We start from the raw sequence: 25,446 nt of genomic DNA, 5'->3' as shown, positions 1-25,446 counted from the left end.
TAGGATTTCCTGCATATAGAAATTACAGTTTTTGTTTTCAACATTCATCACAGGTAACTTAAACTCTATTTTTATTCAAACAGTTGAGAGTATTTGTCTCCTACGCAGACTCTTCAGTATCATTGTCACTTCAGAGCTGTGTGTGTGTTTTACAGATGGCAGAGAAAAGCAGAGCACCAGTATGGGACTATTATATGGAATTGGCACCAGGGAAAGCAAGGTGTCTTATTTGTGATAAAGATGTAAGCATGGGGTCAGCAACGGCTAGCAAAATATTCCTGTAGCTTAGCATCTGCTTCATCTGACCACTTTCTTATTGACCGAGTCACTAGTGCTTCTTGATTTAGTTTTTTTTTGTGTAAGTAGGAATCAGGAGGATAGAATTATGGTCAGATTTGCCAAATGGAGGGTGATGGAGAGCTTTGTATGCTTCTCTGTGTGTGGAGTAAAGGTGGTCTAGAGTTTTTTTCCCCTCTAGTTGCACATTTAACATGCAGGTAGAAATGAGGTAAAACGGGTTTAAGTTTACCTGCGTTAAAGTCCCCTGCCACCTGGAGCGCTGCCTCCGGATGAGCGTTTTCCTGTTTGCTTATGGCCGTATACAGCTCATTGAGTGCGATATTAGTGTCAGCATCAGTTTGTGGTGGTAAATAGACAGCTACGAAGAATGTAGATGAAAATTATCTTGGTAAATAGTGTGGTCTACAGCTTATCATGAGATACCATCATGAGATACTATCATGAGATAACGCAAAACCTTGAGACTTCCTTAGATTTCATGCACCAGCAGAGACTGTGAGAGGCAGACCCTCCACTGAGACTGGGAACTCTGCGAACTTGGAAATCTCAGACTTCCGATTTAAGTGTGTTCAAGGCAACTGGGGAAAATCTTTTTGAACTGTCATCCAACTCTGAATTCCAAGTAAAAAAAAAAAACGGCATCTTTCTAGAGCGCCAACTTTCTAACCTGGGGATCACTGACGTCATAACTTGACCTAGTTTTTTCTCTCTCGAGTTCCCAGTTGTCTTGAAAGCACCATGATCTATCAGATGCATCTCTACCATAAGTCTAGTAAAGTAAAAAAGCTAATTATTTGCAATTTATGCTCAGCTGTGCCTCGCAAGTGCTACACCAACTGATGTGTTTTGTTAACTAAAGCTTGACTTTTGAAATATAATATTGTCTGAGGAGAACAATATTGGCAGGCCTATAGCCAATATGCTGTGACAAATAGGCCTATTGCACAAACCTAATTCCAATAGAATGTTTTTTATTAGGTTCATGTAAAAAATAATATCTGGTTTAACAAAAACAATCTTAGCGGTAGATACCGGCTTACTTTTTGACTGCGAAAGTAATCTTGACTCAGAAAAGGTTGGTGACCACTGCTGTAGCTCAATAAAGTTACTTTAAGGTGATCAAACACTCAAATCAGCACTCACCCAAGAATACTTTCTCTTTGCCAACGGAATAGGAGCCACACACCACCAGAGTGCGAGGGTTGAGGGTCACACACATGAAGGCTGTGTTGGCCGCAAGGTTTATGACCTCCTGCTGCGTGGGGAAGGTGTATTCAGGACTGCAGTAACTAGAGAGTGAAAGAGAGGAAAAATTGTTTGAGAGGTGTTTAACAGCAGTGGTTAAATTGACACCCCGGCTCAACCCTAACCATAGCTCTAACCCTAACAGTGGCTTTATGTCAACAGCCTGGCTCAACCCTAACCATAGCTCTAACTCTAACCCTAGTTTCATGTTCACAGTCCAGCTCAACCCTAACCGTAACCCTATCTTCATGACCACACCCCGATTCAAGCCTTACCCAAGCCATAACCCTAACAGTGGCTTTATGTCAACAACCTGGCTCAACCCTAACCATAGCTCTAACTCTAACCCTATCTTCATGACCACACCATGGCTCTACCCTTAGCCTAACCCTAGCTTAAAAAACTAACGTGGTGTCCAGGTAGAGTGTCTGGACTCGGCAGCTCAGCAGCTCGTGGTAGGCCTCCATAGAAGGGTCAGCTCTAAAGTCTCCCGTGTGAAGCACAGTCTGGCCATCGGGCAGGAACAGCAGCAGCATGGCAGCTCCTGGACAGCTGTGGGCAGAGAGGACCAGGTAACATATTACGACTCAAGACCATTTCTGAATACCAAATAGAATTCAACCCCCTAAGAAGACCAGTAGATGTGCAAGGAATGGGTAGGTTCTGTATGGTAATTGTTTAAAAAAAATATATTTTAAAAAGGCATGTCAGTTAAGAACAAATTCTTATTTTCAATGACGGCCTAGGAACAGATTCACCGCACCCTGAGTGGAATTCTCACCATATGACATTTTTCATACTAATATAGGGAAGAAGAGGCAAGATGGGTCAGCAATTCACACTCCATTTAAAGCCCTTTGATTTCTTCATACTCACTGGTTGGCGTCAAGCAGTGTGACCTTGAACCCATCCACAGTGACCTGGGTGTTCATGGGCAGGATGTGAACGTACTGCTCAGCCACCCTCAGCTTACTCTTCACCAGGTTACCTGTGATCTGGGGAGACGCACAGCTGTGAGCTGTCAATAAATGGGCTGCAGTGCCAGACCACATATACGGTGCCTTCACACCCCTGGACTTTTCCCACATTTTGTTGTGTTACAGTCGGAATTTTAAATCAATTAAATTGGGATTGTTTTGTCACCAGCCTACACACAATACCTCATATTGTCAAAGTGGAATTATGTTTTTCAAAATTTTACAAATGAATCACAAATGAAAGCTGAAATGACTCGAGTCAAAAATAATACATTTTTTAAAATAAAATGAAAAAATGGTGCCATCTGGTTTGCTTAATATAAGGAATTTGATATGATTTATAATTTTACTTTTGATACTTAAGTATATTTGAGCAATTACATTTACATTTTATACTTAAGAATATGTCAAACCCAAATACTTTTAGACTTTCACTCAAGTGGTATTGTTCTGGGTGACTTTTACTTGAGTCACTTTCTATTAAGGTATCTAGACTTTTACTGAAGTTTGACATTTTGGGGCTTTTTCCACCACTGCCCAAGACCCAAATCCAGTTTTACTTAATGAGGAGGTCAAAAACCAAGGCGAAATCAGTGAGTTCAGCTGCCCTTTAAAAGGGGCAATCTGCAGTTCCTACATCCATTTTTGAACTTATACATTTATGATACAGTATATACCCATTGATTCTTGACGAATATAACTTCTAAATGTCCCATGAGCTTAGCTCAACTATTATACCCCATCAGAACCTATAATATAAGCTTGTTTAAGTCCAATATTTGTAAACAAAGTAAATGTAAACAAATACTATATAGCCTCAAAACATAGTTAAAACTATAATGTTGGTATCATGGATGGTCAGTCATTGCATCCATAGCTCTGTCTATGAATTTGAGAGTGGTTAAGACCGAAGACTTATCTCTTCAGTCAGTCTTATAATTGAGTCTGGCCCAGAGATGGGAAGGTGAACGGCAAGGTACTGGAGTGACAAGCCACCCTTGCCGTCTCTGCTTGGCCCCAACTCTCTATTGGGATACCTGACGCAATCAAAATGAATTTATTGACAGCATGCATTGCCCCACATGTTGCATCTGTTTTAGTTGGGAAGTGCCCTTACTCTGTTACAGTAGATATGGAATGTAGAGCTCTTCTTCAGGCCTCCATAGTGGTCTGAGTGGAAGTGTGTGAGGAAGTAAGTGGTGATGCCCTCAACCAGCCCATACTGAAAAGCATCCACAGCAAACTTAGTGCCTGTGCAAAAAGAGAGAAAAAAATAAATCTGTGTTTGAATACCGATACTAACAATGTATACTACATTCATAAAGTATATACTCCATACTATTAGTTCATTTTAGTATACTATAAACAAACGGTATCGTTTCAGTTGAGCGTACTCGCGCTTCGCCTGTCTACCGGAAGTTGATGCTGTTGCTATCAAACCTCTTGATAGCTTGTTAACAAATGACTAACTAGTCTTTTTACGATTCTGGGTGTGTTCGTAAATTCATTCAATCTGGAGTGCCAGAGTACGCTCTGGGCGTTCCTAAATCCAGAGTGTTGTCAAATTGTCCATTTGTAAATTCAGAGCGCAAAATGGACACTCTGGCCGAGATGTAGGGTTGATCTGAGCATTCAACGGCAGTCAAGACCCAAGCTAACTGGCTAACGTTGGCTAGCTACTTCCAGAAAAAAATGAGAGAACACCTCACTCTGACCATTTTACTCACCCTAGTAGAGCTGGTTAGGCTGTTTTCATGTTATCCACAGTGTTGGTGACTAACTGTGCTGCTGGCAACAATTTAATTACGCTTTTTTGCCGAAGTTTACTGACACCAGCCATATTCAACGGGTGTTAAGCGTTCAGTAAATTCATCAGTTATTCTGCGCTTAGGCAAACTCAGACGAGTGTGCTCTGAAATCGGAGTAGATAGCCATAATTAACCATGTCCATTGAATGCACAACGACTATACCACATAGCCAAATATGATCAAGTCAATAAACGTTGAGTAGTTATAGTTAGTTAATATACTTACTGCCTGGCAAGTTCGATGTATTAGTAGCCAACTAACGTTACATACTGCTCTAATGTAACAAATTGTCGGCCAACATAACTCATTTCAGAAGGCATTACTTTATTACATTGCTCAACATTTTCTTAACTTTAGTCATAATTAGTTAAAGCAATGAATTTGTATCTGCTCTCGTTGGACTTTGTCTGCATATTTTCCCTTATTTTCTTCAAATCCAAAAATGTTGTGAAGCCACACCCGTTTTTTAAAATAATTGCATCATGGGCCCTAAAAGCTCAGAAATAGTGTCCACTGGTTGTATACTTTGTATATTGGCAAATTTAGTACGACATTCGGGAACTTTGGCATACTAACTATATCCATATTATATACTAATTTTACATCACAAATAGTACAGTTAGTTTGAGTATTCCAAAACAGCTTAAGACAATAAGGCCATGAGAAGGACGCTAGTCACTTGCAGACATACTTGAGAAAAACATGTTGCAGAATGAAATGAGTTTTAAATGTGTAGATTTCCACTAGGTGCTCTTGATTTAGCTCTCCTAGAGCTGACTGGAATTTGCAATTTTTAAAAATGTATCTAGTCTTAAACGCTAAAGCCAGGTCGGCCTAAGCCTTTTGCACCGTAGCATAGGGTTAGCCGGAACATCTTGATATTGCTAGCAGTATTCTAAGCCATCTACAGTCGGAGACTAAGGTATAATACAATATGTTTCATGGAAAGGCGCTAGAGGTGGCTATCTTCAAAAAGTCCCCCATAAGTACTGCACTGTTAGCAGTATGTTAAGTGATTTCAGGAGGTTGTTTCTGCTACCAATTAGTAGAGGTCGACCGATTAATTAGGGCCGATTTCAAGTTTTCATAACAATCGGTAATCTGCATTTTTGAACACCGATCACATTGCACTAAAAGAGGAGACTGCGTGGCAGGCTGACTACCTGTTATGGGAGAGCAGCAAGGAGCCAAGGTAAGGTGCTAGCTAGCATTAAACGTATCTTATAAAAACGATCAATCTTACCATAATCACTAGTTAACTACACATGGTTGATGATATTGCTAGTTTACCTAGCTTGTCCTGCGTTGCATATAATCGATGCGGTGCCTGTTAATTTATCATTGAATACCAGCCTACTTCGCCAAATGGGTGATATAACAGCGAAAAAAAACACTGTCGTTGCACCAATGTGTACCTAATCATAAACATCAACACCTTTCTTTAAAAAATCAATACACAAGTATATATTTTTGAAACCTGCATATTTAGATACTATTGCCTGCTAACATGAATTTCTTTTAACTAGGGAAATTGTGTCACTTCTCTTGCGTTCTGTGCATCAGAGTCAGGGTATATGCTGCAGTTTGGGCCGCCAGGCTCGTTGCGAACTGTGTGAAGACCATTTCTTCCTAACAAAGACTGCCAACTTCACTAAACTGGGGAAGATTTAACAAAACCGCATTTGCGAAAAAAGAACAATCGTTGCAAGAATGTATCTAACCATAAACATCAATGACTTTCTTAAAATCAATAGCAGGCAATATTAAATTAGGGAAATTGTGTCACTTCTCTTGCGTTCATTACACGTAGAGTCAGGCTATATGCAACAGTTTGGGCCACCGGGCTAGTTGCGAACTAATTTGCCAGAATTTTACGTAATTATGACATAACGTTGAAGGTTGTGCAATGTAACAGCAATATTTAGACTTATGGATGCCACCCGTTAGATAAAATACGGAACGGTTCCGTATTTCACTGAAAGAATAAGCGTTATGTTTTCGAAATGATAGTTTCCGTGTTTTTACCATATTAGTGACCTAAGGTTCGTATTTCTGTGTGTTATTATATTATAATTAAGTCTGTTTTGATATTTGATAGAGCAGTCTGACTGAGCGTAGGATAAGTAATCCTTCTCACCCCCCCCTTTTAAGATTTAGATGCACTATTGTAAAGTGACTGTTCCACTGGATGTCATAAGGTGAATGCACCAATTTGTAAGTCGCTCTGGATAAGAGCGTCTGCTAAATGACTTAAATGTAAATGTAAATGTGAGTGGTGGTAGGCAGCAGCAGGCTTCATTCAAACAGCACTTTCCTGCATTTGCCAGCAGCTCTTCGCAATGCTTCAAGCCTATCAACTCCTGAGATTAGGCTGGCAATAATAAAGTCCCTATTAGAACATCAAATAGTCAAAGTTATATGAAATACAAATGGTATAGAGAGAAATAGTCCTATAATAACTACAACCTAAAACTTCTTACCTGGGAATATTGAAGACTCATGTTAAAAGGAACCTTCAGCTTTCATATGTTCTCATGTTCTGAGCAAGGAACTTAAACTTTATCTTTTTTACATGGCACATATTGCACTTTTTCTTTCTTCTCCAACACTTTGTTTTTGCATTATTTAAACTAAATTGAACATGTTTCATTATTTATTTGAGACCAAATAGATTTTATTGATGTATTATATTAAGTTAAAATAAGTGTTCATTGTTCAGTCTTGTTGTAATTGTCATTATTACAAATATGTATATATAAAAAAAAATGTTATTATTATTTTTTTTTTTAAATCGTCCGATTAATCGGTATCGGCTTTTGTTTAGTCCTCCAATAATCGGTACCAGTGTTGAAAAATCATAATCGGTCGACCTCTACCAATTAGCCATCCACAGGGCACACTGCATGCTACTTACACTAGTCACTGACCAACTCACCTGGAATCTTTTTATAAAACGGGCATCGCTTGGACTCCCTTTGTTCTCCATCGGTTCTCCCCCTGTTCCACCTCTTCCTACCTCCCTCACTTGGAGTCTGTGTACTCCCACCGTCTGATCGCACTCCAACTTTAGGGGTCACCGTGGCATTTGCACTTCTGCCTTTCCTCTGACGTCCTCCATTGTCCTCTTTACCTCCCTTGCGCTCTTCAAGTACAGGTCCCTGATGGAGAGCCACCCCAGGTAAAACGTTCCCAGCCTCTTGCTCCTTCCCTTTGTCCTTCAGGGGCTTGAGCCCAAAAAACACCCCAATGTCTGTCTGTTTGAGCCCAGAGGACTTGCCCTTCCTAGTTGTCATGGTTGCCTGAGAATGTTGGGTGGGGGAAGCTTGGGAAGATGGAGGCACTTGAGGTAATGACACGTTCAACTCCGTGTTTGTGTAAGTGGGGCACTGATCCAAGCTTTTGGAATGGAGGCTGTAATTGCTGCTTGGGCTGAACAGGCTCTCCCCTAAGCTTTCTAATACTATACTTTTTGGAGACTGGAGTGGAGGCCTAGCACTGACGGCATTACAGTTATCCTCTGTATGCTCTTCTCTTGAGAAGCTAGGTAGGTGATTGCTATGCACTAATGAGCTAATCGATACCACCTGGCTGTCGCTGAATACTGGAGAACCTACAACTTCATTTGTTTCAGAATGAGCCACAAGGTTGGAAAATAACTCATTATCACTTGAGACTCCATCACTGAATAACAACATTGAGTCATTATTTTCCCCATCTTCCAACATACTGCTTGGAAATAGAGCTTTTTTTAGTTGTGTCCCATTAACTTCCATATCTTGGGGAAACTCAGACATGGGGGAATAGGAGATCTCATCACTAGAAGCAGAGGGCTCTGCGTTGACAAAACCACCCTCAAGGCCTTCACTCCCCCTATTGTCCTTATGGGGGGTTGACACTTTTGTTTTATTGTCTTGGAGGGTAGACTTCAAGACTTTGGTTGAAGGTGACCAGCCTTTTTTTTTTCGGATTACCTCTGGAGCAGGAGACCGGAGCAGCAGAAGGGCATTTGGCTTTGTGGGGGATGTCGCTCCACTGTGTCTGTTAATAGGAGAATAACTCTGGCTGTCCTGTGAGCTCTCCAAGCTTAAATTGGCCCCGCCATTGGTTACCAACTCCAAGCTGAGGCAGGGCGCCTCATTGGTTGCTCGGCTGTGGGCAAGCAGGGAGTGGCTGTATCTCTGGTAGTGGCTCAGAATTGTGGAGTAGCACTGGATACCATCGGGACATTCTGCACACATGACATAAAAGACAAAGACAGAGCAGGATTAGGAATTACAAGGGATATGAGATTATGGTTAAGAATGGCATTTGCATGTAATGTGCTAAAATAGACATGGGACATCATGAAACTAGAAAAAAAGGAAATGCTTTTTTGGAACTTTCTGAAATTCAATACAATCATTTATTGAAGTTGGAATTGTTGGGTTATAACTTGAAATATACTTACTCCTGTTGCTATATTAGACATGATTGATTATGTTATCTGTATAATGAATGTATATGTTATGTGTAAATGAATGGTGAAGAGGAACTTTGTGTATGGAAATTTACTGTGAGAGAAAAGGGGAACAGAATGTATGTCCAAAGTCTGTTGAACAGAAAGTCACTTGTAAACATCATGGAGAAGTGACCGGATGAAGAATCACTGCTAACAGACCCCTTGACCACGAAGACAACAGCGCAACATTTAGCTAGTTTTGGGAAACAGATGAATAGTTCTGAGAAGTCACACCCCTAACCTTGTCATGACATATAAATGCCCTTTTAATTATGTGTAAAGTGTGTTTGCAGCTGAAGCATACAGTGGGTTGAATAAACTTGGTTTGAGCTTTTTCTAGTTGTCCGTTTGAGTTTATACTCTGTTAGTTCAGAACCTAATAGAATGTTTGTGACCTTATCCAGGCCTCCTTCAAGACTCCCTAATGTTTCATCTGTAGGAGCAACAAAGGGAAAATTGGTGTAATATGGAGCTTTACCGCTTGCCTCTGTAATGAGTAGTATTTTGATTTCAATAACAACTTACATAAATGTATTAATATTGAAAAATACAATCATGAATAATGTTTATAGATGATTGAACATTATATACGGGCATATCAAAATTCCAGAGTGGTATCTCTACTTTTAAAATGATGATTAAATTTGTAAGCATTACCAACAGAGTGAATGGTTTTTCAAAGGATGTGCAATGATACTAGTAAAAGGAGGGCAATCTTTGGCTACATTGCCTACTATGCCAATTTCTCTGTAGAAAATGAGCCATAACTTTGAAGGACCCTCCCCCAGAGGAAGTTGCTGCCACAATTACGACGAATTGCATGTTTAGGTTCCACCTCCGAAGAATGACAAAGGCTACTTATACATATTCATGAATTCCCAAAGTTGATAAACATCAACAAATAGGTCACTGTCAGTGGAGCTAGAGTAGCTAGCTATCAAATCAAACTTTGTCACATGCGCCGAATACACCTTAGCGTCAAATGCTAATTTACAAGCCCTCAAGGACAAAGTCAAGGTATTGGAGTGGCCATCAAAGTCCTGACCTCAACCCTATAGACAATTTGTGGGCAGAACTGAAAAAGCATGTGCGAGCAAGGAGGCCTACAAACCTGACTCAGTTACACCAGCTCTATCAGGAGGAATGGGCCAAAATTCACCCAACTTGTTGTGGGAAGCTTGTCGAAGGCTACCCGAAACATTTAACCCAAGTTAAACCATTTAAAGGCAATGCTACCAGATAATAATTGAGTGTATGTAAACTTCTGACCCACTGGGAATGTGATGAAAGAAATGAAAGCTGAAATAAATCCTTCTCTCTACTATTATTCTGACATTCTTCAAATAAAGTGGTGATCCTAACTGACCTAAGACCTAAGGAATTCTTACTAAGATTAAATGTCAGGAATTTTGAAAAACTGAGTTGTGTAAATGTAAATGTGTATGTAAACTTCCGACCTCAACTGTACATACATACATACCACGTACACTTATACTTCCACACTCATCATGTGCTGCTCCTACTGTCTATTATATATCCTGTTTCCTAGTCACTTTACCCCTACCTATTTGTATATACAGTATCTACCTCAATTTCCCTGTACATCAACTCGGTACTGGTACCCCATGCAAATAGCCAAGCTATCACTACTAATTGTGTTTTTATTCCTTGAGTTGGAATGCATTGTTTGGGAAGGGCCATAAGTAAGCATTTCACGATTTGTTGTTTACGAAGCATGTGAATGTATCCAAAAGGTATTTATTTAGGACTTCACAACTGGTCAATTCCCACCTGGTTAAGAACACAGCACTAAAGGAGGCTGGGTAAGGGCAAAATATTCCTGTTCAATTAATTATTTCTAAACAATACTTTTACATACAAATGTCAAATAAAGCCATTTCATGTAGGCCTATCGAATTTCAGAAAAATCCAGGTGTTCCAGTTTAGGGGGGACTTTGTGGGCTATACTCGGCCTTGTCTCAGGATGGTAAGTTGGTGGTTGAAGATATCCTTCTAGTGGTGTGGGGGCTGTGCTTTGGAAAAGTGGGTGGGGTTATATTCTTCCTGTTTGGACCTGTCCAGGGGTAACATCAGATGGGGCCACAGTGTCTCCTGATCCCTCCCGTCTCAGCCTCCAGTATTTATGCTGCAGTAGTTTGTTTTATCTGGAGTACTTCTCCTGTCTTATCCAGTGTCCAGTGTGAATTTAAGTATGCTCTCTCTAATTCTCTCTTTTTCTCTCGGGGAACCTGAGCCCTAGGACCATGCCTCAGGACTACCTGGCATGATGACTCCTTGCTGTCCCCAGTCCACCTGGCTGTGCCGCTGCTCCAGTTTCAACTGTTCTGCCTGCGGCTATGGAATCCTGACCTGTTCACCGGACATCCTACCTGTCCCAGACCTATTATTTGACCATGCTGGTGATTTATGAACATTTGAACATCTTGGCCATGTTCTGTTATCATCTCCACCCGGCACAGCCAGAAGAGGACTGGCCACCCCTCATAGCCTGGTTCCTCTCTAGGGTTTCTTCCTAGGTTTTGGCCTTTCTAGGGAGTTTTTCCTAGCCACCGTGCTTCTACACCTGCATTGCTTGCTGTTTGGGGTTTTAGGCTGGGTTTCTGTACAGCACTCTGAGATATCAGCTGATGTACGAAGGGCTATATAAATAAACTTGATTTGATTGAGGAACGTCTCACGTCGTAACCTGAAACAACAATACTGTACCTTTGCGGTCTTCCCCAGGATTGTCAAGACATTCTGCGACATGCCATCTTTGCGATTGCACCACCAATATAGAGAATGGCATCTGACAGATCGGACAGGAACTTCCTCCAGGGGAAGATGCCCGGTGCACGTTCTCTCCAGCAGTACGTGTACTATCATCATCTTGTGTCGACTGTGGAAAGGCGATATTTTGAGTTGAAAGTGTCCTACGCGCCACCTCTTTATTTTTCACACCGAGGGTTTTATTTGGAGCTACTTTGGTGAGCTTCACATGTCTGACTGTGTTCTTCACTTGGACAGAAGTTTCTCCTTTGGTTAAACATTGTGAGGCTTGTCTGTACTTAGCCATGGATCCATTAAAAGTATCAGGTGTCTCTTTGTCCTTTCTTTTCTTCTTGTTGAGAGGCTTATATTCCCATATGTCATCTTCCAAATCGTTCTTTGACATTTGAAGCAGCAGAGAGAGGACACACAATGTTTCAATACACCTCGTTGTTGCTACAATATAGCCTGTTTAACCGCGCTTTTCTGTAACATCCTGCAAAAAGTCAGATGATAACATTCCATACCGTTTTGGAAAAGATGTAATCATCAAATCAAAACCGAAAACAGTTAATTGTGTTAGCATTTTTTTTCTAAATAATAACCTGTCAACAAGAAGCTCTAGCAACCAGACTTAAAGCCAATGCAGTGCTAAAATGAGCTATTTCGTAAAAATGTATGAAACGTATCCAACTACGGGCGATTCTGATCTATATATCACCGTGTATCATGAATAACTACTACATATTATTTGCACATCAGTCTGTCACAATTTACCCATGATACATCACGGTGATGCGCTCGTCCTGGATTTCCACTAGTTACCACATCCACAAAGTCAAACATAGCAAAACATTTATGAAAACAAAAAACGTATTTTTGTTCTTAACTTGTGCTTACGGTTATGCATAACGTTAACCACACTGCTAAGGTTAGGTTTAAAATATATATATGTGTTAGCATTCTACATAAATATGTAGAAGATACATTACAGAAATTAGGCGGTGTTTATGACTTTGTGGCTGTGGTAACTATTGACGACACGCTCGAACACGGACTCCTCTGTATTGTTGTTAGAAAATACAACAGCAGTTTCCAAACAATTATCAGTTATTTTTTTTTAATATAATGTACTTTTAAAATAAACATGTATCCAAAAGATCCTATATTAATAAGAGCACCATTTTTTGAATTAATTAATTCCATATTGCTAATTTTGTCACTGTTGAAAAGTACTGGTGCAGAATGTAGCATTGACTTTACTCAATGAAATTGTGGTTGGAAAGATGGCGTCCAAGTGCAACCTTTCTGCTTTATTTCCGATCCAGAGCCAGTTGGACGACGCCCTGGACAACGCTACGAACCAACAAGAGAAAGAAAACCTTGTCTACCAGTACTTGAAAAAACTAGACGACAAAGATGACTTGAGGATTCCCGATTTTGACGAAGGTTAGGAAAATGTACATTAATGACAGCTAGCTGGGTGTTATTTCAAATTAGAATTGTCGGCTGGCGCAGCATTTGCGCAGTCTGAAGATTGTGTGTGTGATCACAAGTAAAAAGTTTAGGCACACCTACTCATTCAAGGGGTTTAATTTAATTTGACTATTTTCTACATTGTAGATTAATTGCGAATACGTCACAACTATGAAATAACACATATGGTATCATGTACTAACCAAAAAAGTGTTAAACAAATCGAAGTATATTTGAATTTATTCTAAGTAGCCACCCTTTGCCTTGATGACAGCTTTACACACTCCTGGCATTCTCTCAACCAGCTTCATGAGGTAGTCACCTGGAATGCATTTCAATTAACAGATGTGCCTTGTTATAAGATCATTTGTGGAATTTCTTTCCTTGATGTGTTTGAGCCAATCAGTTGTGTTGTGGCAAGGTAGGGGTGATACACAGAAGATGGCCCTGTTTGGTAAAAGACCCTGTCCATATTATGGCAAGAACAGCTTAAATAAGCAAAGAGAAATGATAGTCCATTACTTTAAGACATGAAGGTCAGTCAATGTGGGAAATTTCAAGAACTTTGAATGTTTCTTCAAGTGCAGTTGCAAAACCTATGAAGTGCTATGATGAAACTGGCTTTCTTGAGGACAACCACAGGAAGGAAGACCCAGAGTTACCTATGCTGCAGAGGACAAGTTCAGTAGAGATACCAGCCTCAGAAGTTGCAGCCCAAATAAATGCTTCAAGTAACAGACACATCTCAACATCAACTGTTCAGATGAGACTGTGTGAATCAGGCCTTCGTGGTCAAATTGCTGCAAATACACCACTACTAAAGGACACCAATAAGAAGAAGAGACTTGCTTGGGCCAAGAAATACAAGCAATTTATTTTGGTCTGATGAGTCCAAATTTGTGATTTTTGGTTCCAACCGCTGTCTTTGCGAGACGCAGAATAGGTGAACGGATGATCTCCGTGTGTGGTTCCCTCCGTGAAGCATGGAGGTGTGATGGTGTGGGGGTGCTTTTCTGGTGACACTGTCAGTGATTGATTTAGAATTCAAGGCACACTTAACCAGCATGATTACCACAGCGTTCTGCAGCGATACGCCATCCCATCAGGTTTGGGCTTAGTGGGACTATCATTTGTTTTTGTTGTGTCCAACTTTTGACTAGTACTCTATGTCCAGTTGAAATCGGACATTTACGTACACCTTAGCTAACTACATTTAAACTCAGTTTTTCACAATTCCTGACATTTAATCGAAGTAAAAATTCCCAGTCTTAGGTCAGTTAGGATCACCACATGATTTGAAGAATGTGAAGTGTCAGAATAATAGTAGAAATAATGATTTCAGCTTTTATTTCTTTCATCACATTCCCAGTGGGTCAGAAGTTTACATACACAATTAGTATTTGGTAGCATTGCCTTTAAATGGTTTAACTTGGGTCAAATGTTTCAGGTAGCCTTCCACAAGCTTCCCACAATAGGTTGGGTGAAATTTAGCCCATTCCTCCTGACAGAGCAGGTCTAACTGAGTCAGGTTTGTAGGCCTCCTTGCGCGCACATGCTTTTTCAGTTCTGCCCACAAATGTTCTATAAGTATGAGGTCAGGACTTTGTGATGGCCTCTCCAATACCTTGACTCTGTTGTCCTTAAGCCATTTTGCAACAACTTTATGATGCTCTCTCCAATACCTTGACTTTGTTGTCCTTAAGCCATGCTGCCACCCCCGTGCTTCACGGTCGGGAAGGTGTTCTTCGGCTTGCAAGCCTCACACTTTTTCCTCCAAACATAACGATGGTCATTATGGACAAACAGTTCTATTTTTGTTTCATCAGACCAGAGGACATTTCTCCAAAAGTCCGATCTTTGTCCCCATGTCACATTTGCAAACCGTAGTCTTGCTCTTTATGGCAGTTTTGGAGCAGTGGCTTCTTCCTTGCTGAGCGGCTTTTTAGGTTATGTCGATATGGGACTCGTTTTACTGTGGATATAGGTACTTTTGTACCTGTTTCCTCCAGCATCTTTCCAAGGTCCTTTGCTGTTGTTCTGGGATTGATTTGCACTTTTCGCACCAAAGTACGTTCATCTCTAGGAGACAGAATGCGTCTCCTTCCTGAGCGGTATGACATTGTGTTTATATGTCCCATCGTGTTTATACTTGTGTACTATTGTTTGTACAGATGAACGTGGTACCTTCAGGTGTTTGGAAATTGCTCCCAAGGATGAACCAGACTTGTGGCGGTCTACAATTTATTGCTGATCAATCTTTGCTGATTTCTTTTGATTTTCTCATGATGTAATGCAAAGAGGCTCTGAGTTTAAAGGTAGGCCTTGAAATACATCCACAGGTACACCTCCAATTGACTGAAATTATGTCAATTCGCCTATCAGATGCTTCTAAAGCCATGACATCATTTTTCTGGAATTTTTCAAGCTGTTTAAAGGCACAGTCAATTTAGTGTATGTAAACTTTTGACCTACTGGAATTGTGATACAGTGAAATAATCCGTCTGTGAACAAGTGTTGGAAAAATGACTTGTGTCATGCACAAAGTAGATGTCCTAACCGACTTGTCAAAGCTAAAGTTTGTTAACAAGAAATGTGTGGAGTGGTTGAAAAACAATTTTTAAGACTCCAATCTAAGTATATGTAAACTTATGACTTCAACTGTATATGGGCAGGCAGTTGCTGCTTATTTTGTTTTCAGTGTTGAAAGGTCTGCATATTTTGACATGACGCAACATGCATAGGTATAGCTCTTCTTGCAACATTTTAGCCTAAAGTAGAATGTGGTCTCATACGATGTTTGCTGTATTTTCATTCTCTCACTGTCGACTAGTATGCAAACACTGCGACTACAGGCTCTTTCTTGATTAATATTTGATATGTATGAAATGTTGCATCCTCAGCTCTGAATGTCATTATACCATCGGCTGTAAAATAGTAATGATACTGTTTGATAATGCATATTTTTCTGCAGGTCTCGAATGGCTGAACACAGAAGGCCCCCTTTCTTTCACAAGAGAGCTTGCTGGTAAAGTGGTGGTGTTGGACTTCTTTACTTACTGCTGCATAAACTGCATCCATATCCTACCTGACCTGCATCAGCTGGAGAAAAAGCACTCTGTGAAAGGTATACGCGCACATACACACTATTTTTAATCCTGGTTGAAAAAAGCAGAGGTGTATTTAAAGGGCAAGTTGGTCAGGATAATATCTAAGAGGGTGCCCATGGTTATGGATTTAGGGTTGTACCTGGTAGGTTCCTTGATAATTTGTGTGAGATTGAGAGCATCTTGCTTAGATTGTAGGATGGCTGGGGTGTTAAAGATTTACCCAGAAATATTCACAGCTGAAATTTCTGCCAAAGGTGCTTCAACAAAGTATTGACTCAGTAGTGTGAATACTTATGTACTTGAGCTATTTGCAAAAATGTCTAAAAACATGTTTTCATATTATTATGTGTAGATGGTTGAGAAAATAATACATGTAATACATTTTGAATTCAGGCTGTAACAACAAAATGTGTTATAAGTCAAGGGGTATGAATACTTTATGAAGGCTTTGTACGTGCATGATTCCAGTTGGGTCCGTTGTCATGTTCAGCACTGTCACTGTCCCTTGGATGAACCACCCCGACACACTCTATTTGTAATTGCTTACATGATACATGTTAGTTCTTCCTTAACGTAATATGCAGTTCAAACATTAACACAATTACACACAGCCACTCTTTCGGTAATCAGCTGATGGATGGGGCTGGAGAAATTTTTCCACTCAAATCCATAGACTGAGCTATGGATACAAGGACTGAACCTTCATGATATCAAAATGATTGTTTTAACCATGTTTTGAGGCTATACAGTGTTTGTTTACAACTACGTTGTTTACAAACGAAGGGGTTAAACAAGCTTATATTATCGGTTTAGACAGTTGAACTAAGCTCATGAGGTATTTCTAAGTTATATTCTTCAAGAATCAATGGCTATACACTTGTGGTGAAATTATATTGGCACTCTTGCACTTTAAATCAAGTCAATTTTTATTGGTCACATGCATATGGTATACAGATGTTAATGCAAGTGTAGCAAAATGCTTGTGCTTCTTGTTCCAACTATGCAGTAATATCTAACAGTAATCTAACAAATTCACAACTACCTTATACACACAAATGTAAAGGGATGAATAGAATATGTACATATAAATATATGGATGAGCGATGGAGTGCAGCATAGGCAAGATGCAGTAGATGGTATAGAATACAGTAAATGAGATGAGCAATGTAGGATATGTAAACATTATTAAAGTGGCGTTATTTAAAGTGACAAGTGATACCTTTTATTAAGTCAATTTATTTAAGTGGCCATAGATTTGAGTCTGTATGTAGGCAGAAGCCTCTCTGTGTTAGTGATGGCCTTGAGATAGAAGCTGTTTTTCAGTCTCGGTCCCAGCTTTGATGCACCTGTACTGACCTCACCTTCTGGATGATAGCGGGGTGAACAGGCAGGGGCTCAGGTGGTTGTTGTCATTGATGATCTTTATGGCCTTCCTGTGATGTCGGGCATTGTAGGTGTCCTGGAGGGTAGGTGGTTTGCCCCCGGTGATGCGTTGTGCAGACCGCACTACCCTCTGGAGAGCCTTGCGATTGAGGGTGGTGCAATTGCCATACCAGGGGGGTGAGGGTGGTGCAATTGCCGTACCACACGTTGCATCACCAGGAGGGTGGTGCAGCGTGTTTTAGATGGCAAGCCAAATTTCTTCAGCCTCCTGAGGTTGAAGAAGTGAGATCAAGGTGCTGTTGTGCCTTCTTCACCACGCTGTCTGTGTGGGTGGACCATTTCATTTTGTCCGTGATGTGTACACTGAGGAACTTTCCACCTTCTCCACTGCGGTCCCATTGACGCAGATGGAGGGGTTCTCCCTCTGCTGTTTCCTGTTGTCCATGGTCATCTCCTTTGTTTTGTTGACGTTGAGTGAGGGGTTGTTTTCCTGACACCACACTCCGAGGGCCCTCACCTCCTCCCTGTAGGCCGTCTCATCATTGTTGGTAATCAGACCTACTACTGTACTATCGTCTGCAAACTTGATGATCGAGTTGGAAGCGTGCATGGCCACGCAGTCCTGTGTGAACAGGAAGTACAGGAGAGGGCTGAGAATGCACCCTTGTGGGGCTCCGGTGTTGAGGATCAGCGGGGTGGAGATGTTGTTTCCTACCTTCACCACCCTGGGGGGTCAAATTCCAGGACCCAGTTGCATAGGGCGGGGTTGAGACCCAGGGTCTCGAGCTTAATGACAAGTTTGGAGGGTACTATGGTGTTAAATGCTGAGTTGTAGTCAATGAACCACATTCTTACATGGGTATTCCTCTTGTCCAGATGGGATAGGGCAGTGTGATGGCGATTGCATCGTCAGTGGATCTATTGGGGCAGTAAGCAAATTGGAGTGGGTCTAGGGAGGGTGGATATGGGAGGGTGGAGGTGATCTGATCCTTGACTCATCTCTCAGAGCACTTCATGATGACAGAAGTGAGTGCTACGGATTGATAGTCATTTAGTTCAGTTACCTTAGCTTTCTTGGGAACAGGAACAATGGTGGCCATCTAAGCAGTGGGGACAACAGACTGGGATCAGGATTGGTTGAATATGTCCGTAAACACACCCGCCAGCTGGTCTGCGCCTGCTCTGAGGACGCGACAAGGGATGCCGTCTGGGCCGGCAGCCTTGGGAGGGTTAACACGTTTAAATGTTTTACTCACGTTGGCCACGGAGAAGGAGAGCCCACAGGCTTTGGTAGCAGTCCGTGTCAGTGGCACTTTATTGTCCTCAAAGCGAACAAATAAGTTGTTTTACAATGGAGTGCAAAAGAGCAGAATGTTCTGTTTTCAAAACCTGTTGAATGGATATTTTCACCCTGTAGGCAACTTACCACAGGTGAGATCAATTACACAGTAAACAAGAACCACTTGCCTCCAACCAAATGTAATTTACACTTTCTATAATTTATTCCAGGCCTTTTTTGGACTTTGAAGGTAAATATCAAATAAGTTTTAATTATACATTTTTCAGGTCCAGTACATTTTCCTAAATGAAACCTATACATGTGTGAACACAGTTTTTTTTCAATTCCAACTAATTTTCAAATATATAGTGAATCGTGCAATGGTGCCAATATATTGGACCTAAACTGTTTATCATTAATTTAAAAGTAAAAAAAAAAAATGGATGTAGCAACTGCAGATTCTCCCTTTTTTAAATTGAGCCACATCAGGATATTTGTTTAATCAGCAATGGCAGTAAGTAACAAACCCGGATCCGTTGCATAGACTGTGTAGACTCTTCTGTTTGCTATGGTGTGTAGAAATCAAATGTCGCTTTTTTTTGTCAAAAAAAGTATGCAGATCCATGTTTAATCTTTTTCCTACCCTCTCTCTGCTTGTTAGATATTATGCACATACTGTAATTTCTGGACTATTAAGCACACCTGAATATAAGCCGCACCCACTGAATTTAAAGAAAATTGTATTTTGTACATAAATAAGCTGCACATGTGTAGAAGCCGCAGGTGCCTACCGGTACATTGAAACAAATGAACTTTACACAGCCTTTAAACAAAAATAAATAGGCTTTTAAAAGAAACACGGCTTGTAACAAAAATAAATAGGCTTTTAAAAGAAACACGGCTTGTTACAAAAATAAATAGGCTTTTAAAAGAAACACGGCTTGTTACAAAAATAAATAGGTTTATAAAAGAAACATGGCTTGTAACAAAAATAAATAGGCTTTTAAAAGAAACACTGCTTGTAACAAAAATAAATAGGCTTTTAAACTAAACACTGCTTTTTACAAAAATTTAAAAAATAGCAGTAAACAGTAGCCTACCAAGAATGTTCCTCCTCCTGTGCACTGAAACCATTGAAGTCATCTCCTTCGGTGTCGGAGTTGAATAGCCTCAGAATTGCATCATCCGATGTTGGATCGTTTTCATTGTCGCTCTCGTCACTTTCATCCGGAGGCAAATTCCCCGCTGAGCTCATGCTGCCCTCTTCAACACGCAGCAGTCCAGCCTTTCGAAACTCGTTGATGACAGTGGATTTTTTGACAATGCTCCACGCTGTCAGGACCCACTGGCAGACTTGACCATGAGTTGCTCTTCGCATGCGGCCCGTTTTAGTGAAGAATTTCTCCCCACTTGTCATCCAAGCCTCCCACTGAACACGGAGCGCCACCTTAAATGCACGATTTACACTGATGTCGAGTGGCTGCAAATACTTTGTTGTGCCCCCAGGAATCACAGCTGGAATTGAGTTTGTCCTCTTGATGGCTTCTTTCACAGAATCTGTTATGTGGGACCTCATGCTGTCTAACACGAGCAATGCCTTGTTCTTGTGAAAGAATCCTCCCGGTCGCTTGCCGTAACACTCCGTATGCCATTCATGCATTAGGCCTTCCGTCATCCATTCTTTCTTGTTGACTTTCATAACAATTCCTCTCGGGAATTTTTCTTTTGGCATCGTCATGTGTTTAAAAATCAACATTGGTGGAAGCTTTTCTCCCGATGCCGTGCAGCTCAGAACACAGGTGAAGTGCGTTTTTTTTTTTTCATGCCCAGTTGTTTTCAGCGTGACGGATGATACGCCTTTCCTGTTGACAGTCCGAGTGAGAGGCAGGTCAAACATCAGAGGAACCTCATCCATATTTATGATGTCGTGCGGGCAGATGGAATGCTCCGCTATCTTTGCATCAGTGAATTTGCGGAAGTTTGAAACTTTTTCCTCGTAGTCGGGAGGGAGCTGCTGACACAGACTCGTCTGTACCTTGATGGACAGGCCTTTACGTATCATAAATCCTAGACACCACGATGGTCCACCTCTAAAATCATCAAACTTCATTGCGGTGGCGATTTGTTTTTGCTTTCAGTCGGATCTGCACAGTTGAAACACCTCGGCCGTCTGCTCTCTGTGTGTTGACCCAGTCTTCAAGCTCATTTTCTAGTTCGGGCCATCTGCTTTTCTTCCCTCTGAAAGCTTTTGTCTTTTTGCACTGAGTCAGTTCCTCACGCTGCTGTTTCCAACGTTTTGTCATCGACTCATTAAGGACAAGCTCCCGTGCAGCAGCTCTATTTCCTTTTCCAACAGACAGATCGATCACCTTCAACTTGAAAGCTGCGTCATATGCATTTCTCCGTGTCTTTGCCATGATGAGGGTGACAATGACTACCGTAATCAGAATGATGAAGTTTGAGCACGCTCGATTTACGCCACATTATGTGACGGTGCTCAGTTTTTTGGCGGCATGAATCTTGTGAAAGCAGGAAAAATTCATAAATTAGCCGCGTCATTGTATAAACCGTGAGGTTCAAAGCGTGGGAAAAAAGTAGTGGCTTAATAGTCCGGAGATTACGATAGATAGCTTACTAACAAATGGCCTCGCCATCTAATTTTTGTAATAGCAGCAGCAGACAGTTGCCTAAACATGACATAATAGTGAACATTAATAGACAGCTCAAGGACAGAACTTCATCAACTCAGCGACGACAGGAAGGACAGCTGATCGTTCTTGCAGCGGCAGACCACGTGTTACAACACCTGCACAGGAACGGTACATCCGAACATCACACCTGCGGGACAGGTACAGGATGGCAACAACTGCCCGAGTTACACCAGGAACGCACAATCCCTCCATCAGTGCTCAGACTATCCGGCCTATTGTAAGACAGGTCCTCACCAGACATCACCGGCAACAACGTCGCCTATGGGCATAAACCCACCGTCACTGGACCAGATGGGACTGGCAAAAATTGCTCTTCACTGAAGAGTTGCGATTTTGTCTCACCAGGGTGATGGACGGATTTGCGTTTCATCAAAGGAATGAACGTTACACCGAGGCCTGTACTCTGGAGCGGGATCGATTTGGAGGTGGAGGGTCTGTCATGGTCTGTGGCGGTGTGTCACATCATCATTGGACTGAGCTTGTTGTCATTGCAGGCAATCTCAACACTGTGCGTTACAGGGAAGACATCCTCCCCCATGTTGTACCCTTCCTGCAGGCTCATCCTGACATGACCCTCCAGCATGACAATGTCACCAGCCATACTGCTCGTTCTGTGTGATTTCCTGCAAGACAGGATTGTCAGTGTTCTGCCACGGCCAGCAAAGAGCCCGGATCTCAATCACATTCAGCACGTCTGGGACCTGAGCACGTCTGGGACTGGGATAAGATCTCACAGCAAGGGCTGGAGAATCTGGTGCAGTCCATGAGGAGGAGATGCACTGCAGTACTTAATGGAGCTGGGGGCCACACCAGATACCGACTGTTACTTTTGATTTTGACCTCCCCCTTTGTTCAGGGACACATTATTCCATTTCTATTCGTCACATGTCTGTGGAACTTGTTCAGTTTTTCTCAGTTGTTGAATCTTGTTACGTCCATACAAATATTTACACGGTAAGTTTGCTGAAAATCAACGCAGTTGACCGTGAGAGGACCTTTCTTTTTTTGATGAGTTTACATTTAAAAGGAGAGAATAAATGCATTAAAACCATTTCTGTGAAGCTTTGTAATTTCTTTGTAATTGCCTCACAATTGAGCGTCGTCCCAAAGCCTAGAAATGTTTTTAAGGCTCGGTTTTCAGAGCCGTTGGCGGAATTTAATCTACACCTTTCACATATAAAGAAAAGGCGGTATAAAGGAGACGGTATGGTAAAGATATCGGGATTTAGTTTGGGTATAAAAGGGATATAATTGTTCATGACTTATTTTCCCTCTTTCACATTCTCTCTTTCCATCTGTTTTTCTTTTTTAAGATGGGCTTGTTATCGTGGGTGTCCACTCTGCCAAGTTCCCCAACGAAAAGGTAAGCCATTGTCATGTTTTATTTGAAGATATGTGATCTTAATAATTACATTCTTCATTAATATTGCAACACAGCTTCTCCATTATTAAAGGGATAGTTTACACACCATTTAAGTCATGGTACTTTGAAAATTCCTTGACTCAAAACTACTCTGGAACAGGACCAGGCCAGATTGCAATCCACACACTGGGTGTGTGTGCATAGTCACAAGTACTATTTGCTCACATTGGCACTGAACAAAAACAATAAAAGTGAATGGTAGAAATATCTTATTTGCATAACATTGAAATGTTAGTTGTTGGAGGTAGTAGCTAAGTAGGTAAACAAATCCAAAGTCTCTGTGTGTATGGAAACAGCAAGTAATATTATAATTCAAGTTAACCATTAACTATAAAATGTTTTACTAACTGGAATGGATTTGACCTCCTGTTCAAGGTGCTGCAGAACGTGCAGAGTGCTGTGCTCCGCTACAACATTACCCACCCGGTGGTGAACGATGGAGACGCTCGGCTGTGGCATGAGCTGGAGGTGGCCTGTTGGCCCACCCTGGTGCTCATTGGGCCCAGGGGCAACCTGCTCTTCTCGCTGGTGGGAGAGGGCCACCGTGAGCGCCTAGCGCTCTTCACCAACACCTCCCTTCGACACTACAGGGACCAGGTCCTGCTCAGTGACCACCTTGTGGGGACCAAGCTTTACAGGGACTCTCTGCCCCCATCGCTTCTTTCGTTTCCTGGGAAGGTGGCAGTGGATTCCAGTAGGAAGAGACTGGCTATAGCAGATACGGGCCATCATCGGGTACTTGTGGTGTCCAGCATTGGGCTGGTTCTTTACTCTATAGGAGGTAAGGGCTGGATGAGCATCGCCTCAAAATAAATCAGATGAATGGGGATGCCCGTTTTACACATTCTAATTCTATGATCGCCTCAAGGCTTGACAGAGCTTGTGGTGAGAAATCCAAATATACCCGTGGGGAATAGAACATGCTGTATTTTCTGACCCAGTTGAAGGGTGGGGTGTCAGAAGAATCTTAGACATATTTATGTAGCAAACCTATTAGGGGATTTTTATATTCCAACAACACCTTAACCCCTGCTTTGACATCAGGAATTAGAAATGGAGCAGTGTTAAAGAATTGTTAACCCCCTAGAGTCGATTGACGCACCGGTGTGTCAGATGCAGCTAGAGCGGTGTTAATCAGACCATGAGACATCCTGAAAATCAGTGTTCTCACAAAAAAATGCTCCACAACTCCCACAAGTGGCAGTGAACTAGTTTGAAGTCGGTACCGTCGATGTGCCATCTTCTGTTTTTAGCGTCTGAACCGTTTGGGCTGCAAACTAAAGTGACCTCACTGTGGAAAGCGGTGGTGTTTTGCTATACTACCCCCACAAGTGTGACGGGACTCGTCTGAAGGTAACCAGTACCGGTTTAACAAAAATGTAAGGTTGTTTTGTGCCTTTGCCAAGGTAATCCCATCCACCTGACAAGTGTGGCATATCAAGACGCTGATTAAACAGCATGATCATTACATTGCATCTTGTGCTGCAGACAAAAGCCCCCTCTAAAATGTTTTGTCACACAACACAGTGCTACAGATGTCTCAAGTTTTGAGGGAGCGTGCAATTAGCATGCTGACTGCAGGGAATGTTAATTTCTCTACCCTAACCCGCCATCAATGTCATTTTTGTGAATTTAGCAGTATGTCCAACCGGCCTCACAACCGTGGACCTTGTGTATGGCGTCATGTGGTCGAGCGGTTTGTTGATGTCAATGTTGTGGACAGAGTGCCCCATTTGGCTGTTACACAATACATGTATGCTTTGTTCGATAATGTGCATATTTATATCCAGAAATCTCAGTTTACATTGGCGCATTACATGCAGTAATGTTTTAATTCCAAAACATCCGGTGATTTTGCAGAAATCCTCATAATAAACATTGATAAAAGATACAAGTGTTATTCACAGAATTAAAGAGACTTTTCCTTAATGCAACCGCTCTTTTTTTTTTTTTTTTTTACTTTACCGGAAAAAGCATAATCTGAGAACTGCGCTCAGAGCCCAATCCACCCAAAGAAATATCCGAGTCAACAGAAGTTGGAAATAACACGTAACTTTGATCTTCATCAGAAGGCACTCCTAGGAATCCCAGTTTGACAATAAATGACTGATTTGTTCCATCATTGTCCAAATAGCCACTTGTTGTTAGCGTGTTCAGCCCAGTAATCCATCTTCATGAGGCATGAGCACTTCGTCCAGACAAAAACTCAAAGTCCCGTTACAGGTCGTAGAAACAAGCCAAACGATGTATAGAAACAAGCCAAACGATGTATGGAATCAATCTTTAGGATGTTTTTAACATAAATCATCAATAAGGTTCCAACTGGAGAATTTCATTGTCTGAGTAAAAGCAATGGTACGAGAGCTAACTCTGTCGGGAGCTCGCGTCACGAGCCTGAGACACTCTGCCAGACCACAGACTCATTCAGCTCCCATTCCCTCCTCCATTATAGCAGAAGCCTGAAACCAG

The 25,446-nt window shown here is 41.5% G+C and overlaps 2 protein-coding genes across 3 annotated transcripts in view; one reads left to right on the top strand and one right to left on the bottom strand.

Annotated features, from left to right (window-relative positions):
- The window catches only part of dclre1a (DNA cross-link repair 1A (PSO2 homolog, S. cerevisiae)), a 31,355-nt gene extending 18,884 nt beyond the window's left edge, over nt 1-12,471 (bottom strand). Inside the window, exons 1-6 of one of the 2 annotated variants that reach the window (XM_035734825.2) lie at nt 11,557-12,471; nt 7,267-8,559; nt 3,640-3,773; nt 2,422-2,540; nt 1,954-2,097; nt 1,444-1,589 (exon numbers count right to left, since the gene is read on the bottom strand). In XM_035734825.2, coding sequence (XP_035590718.1) covers nt 1,444-1,589; nt 1,954-2,097; nt 2,422-2,540; nt 3,640-3,773; nt 7,267-8,559; nt 11,557-12,004 — 2,284 coding nt within the window. In that variant the 5' untranslated portion in view covers nt 12,005-12,471. The remainder of the gene's footprint in view (nt 1-1,443; nt 1,590-1,953; nt 2,098-2,421; nt 2,541-3,639; nt 3,774-7,266; nt 8,560-11,556) is intronic. The other variant, XM_035734824.2, reaches the window with a different exon arrangement.
- A 360-nt stretch (nt 12,472-12,831) lies between these two features.
- Nucleotides 12,832-25,446, top strand: part of nhlrc2 (NHL repeat containing 2) — a 43,745-nt gene continuing 31,130 nt past the window's right edge. Inside the window, exons 1-4 of the mRNA XM_035734826.1 lie at nt 12,832-13,047; nt 16,046-16,198; nt 22,868-22,917; nt 23,353-23,758. Of these exons, the coding sequence (XP_035590719.1) occupies nt 12,885-13,047; nt 16,046-16,198; nt 22,868-22,917; nt 23,353-23,758 (772 nt within the window). The 5' untranslated portion in view covers nt 12,832-12,884. The remainder of the gene's footprint in view (nt 13,048-16,045; nt 16,199-22,867; nt 22,918-23,352; nt 23,759-25,446) is intronic.

This window comes from Oncorhynchus keta, chromosome 24 (assembly GCF_023373465.1).
Source record: "Oncorhynchus keta strain PuntledgeMale-10-30-2019 chromosome 24, Oket_V2, whole genome shotgun sequence".
Taxonomy (NCBI): Eukaryota; Metazoa; Chordata; class Actinopteri; order Salmoniformes; family Salmonidae; genus Oncorhynchus; species Oncorhynchus keta.
The sequence above is the reverse complement of the archived record's forward strand: the minus strand, read 5'-3'. Positions and strand labels throughout refer to the sequence as shown.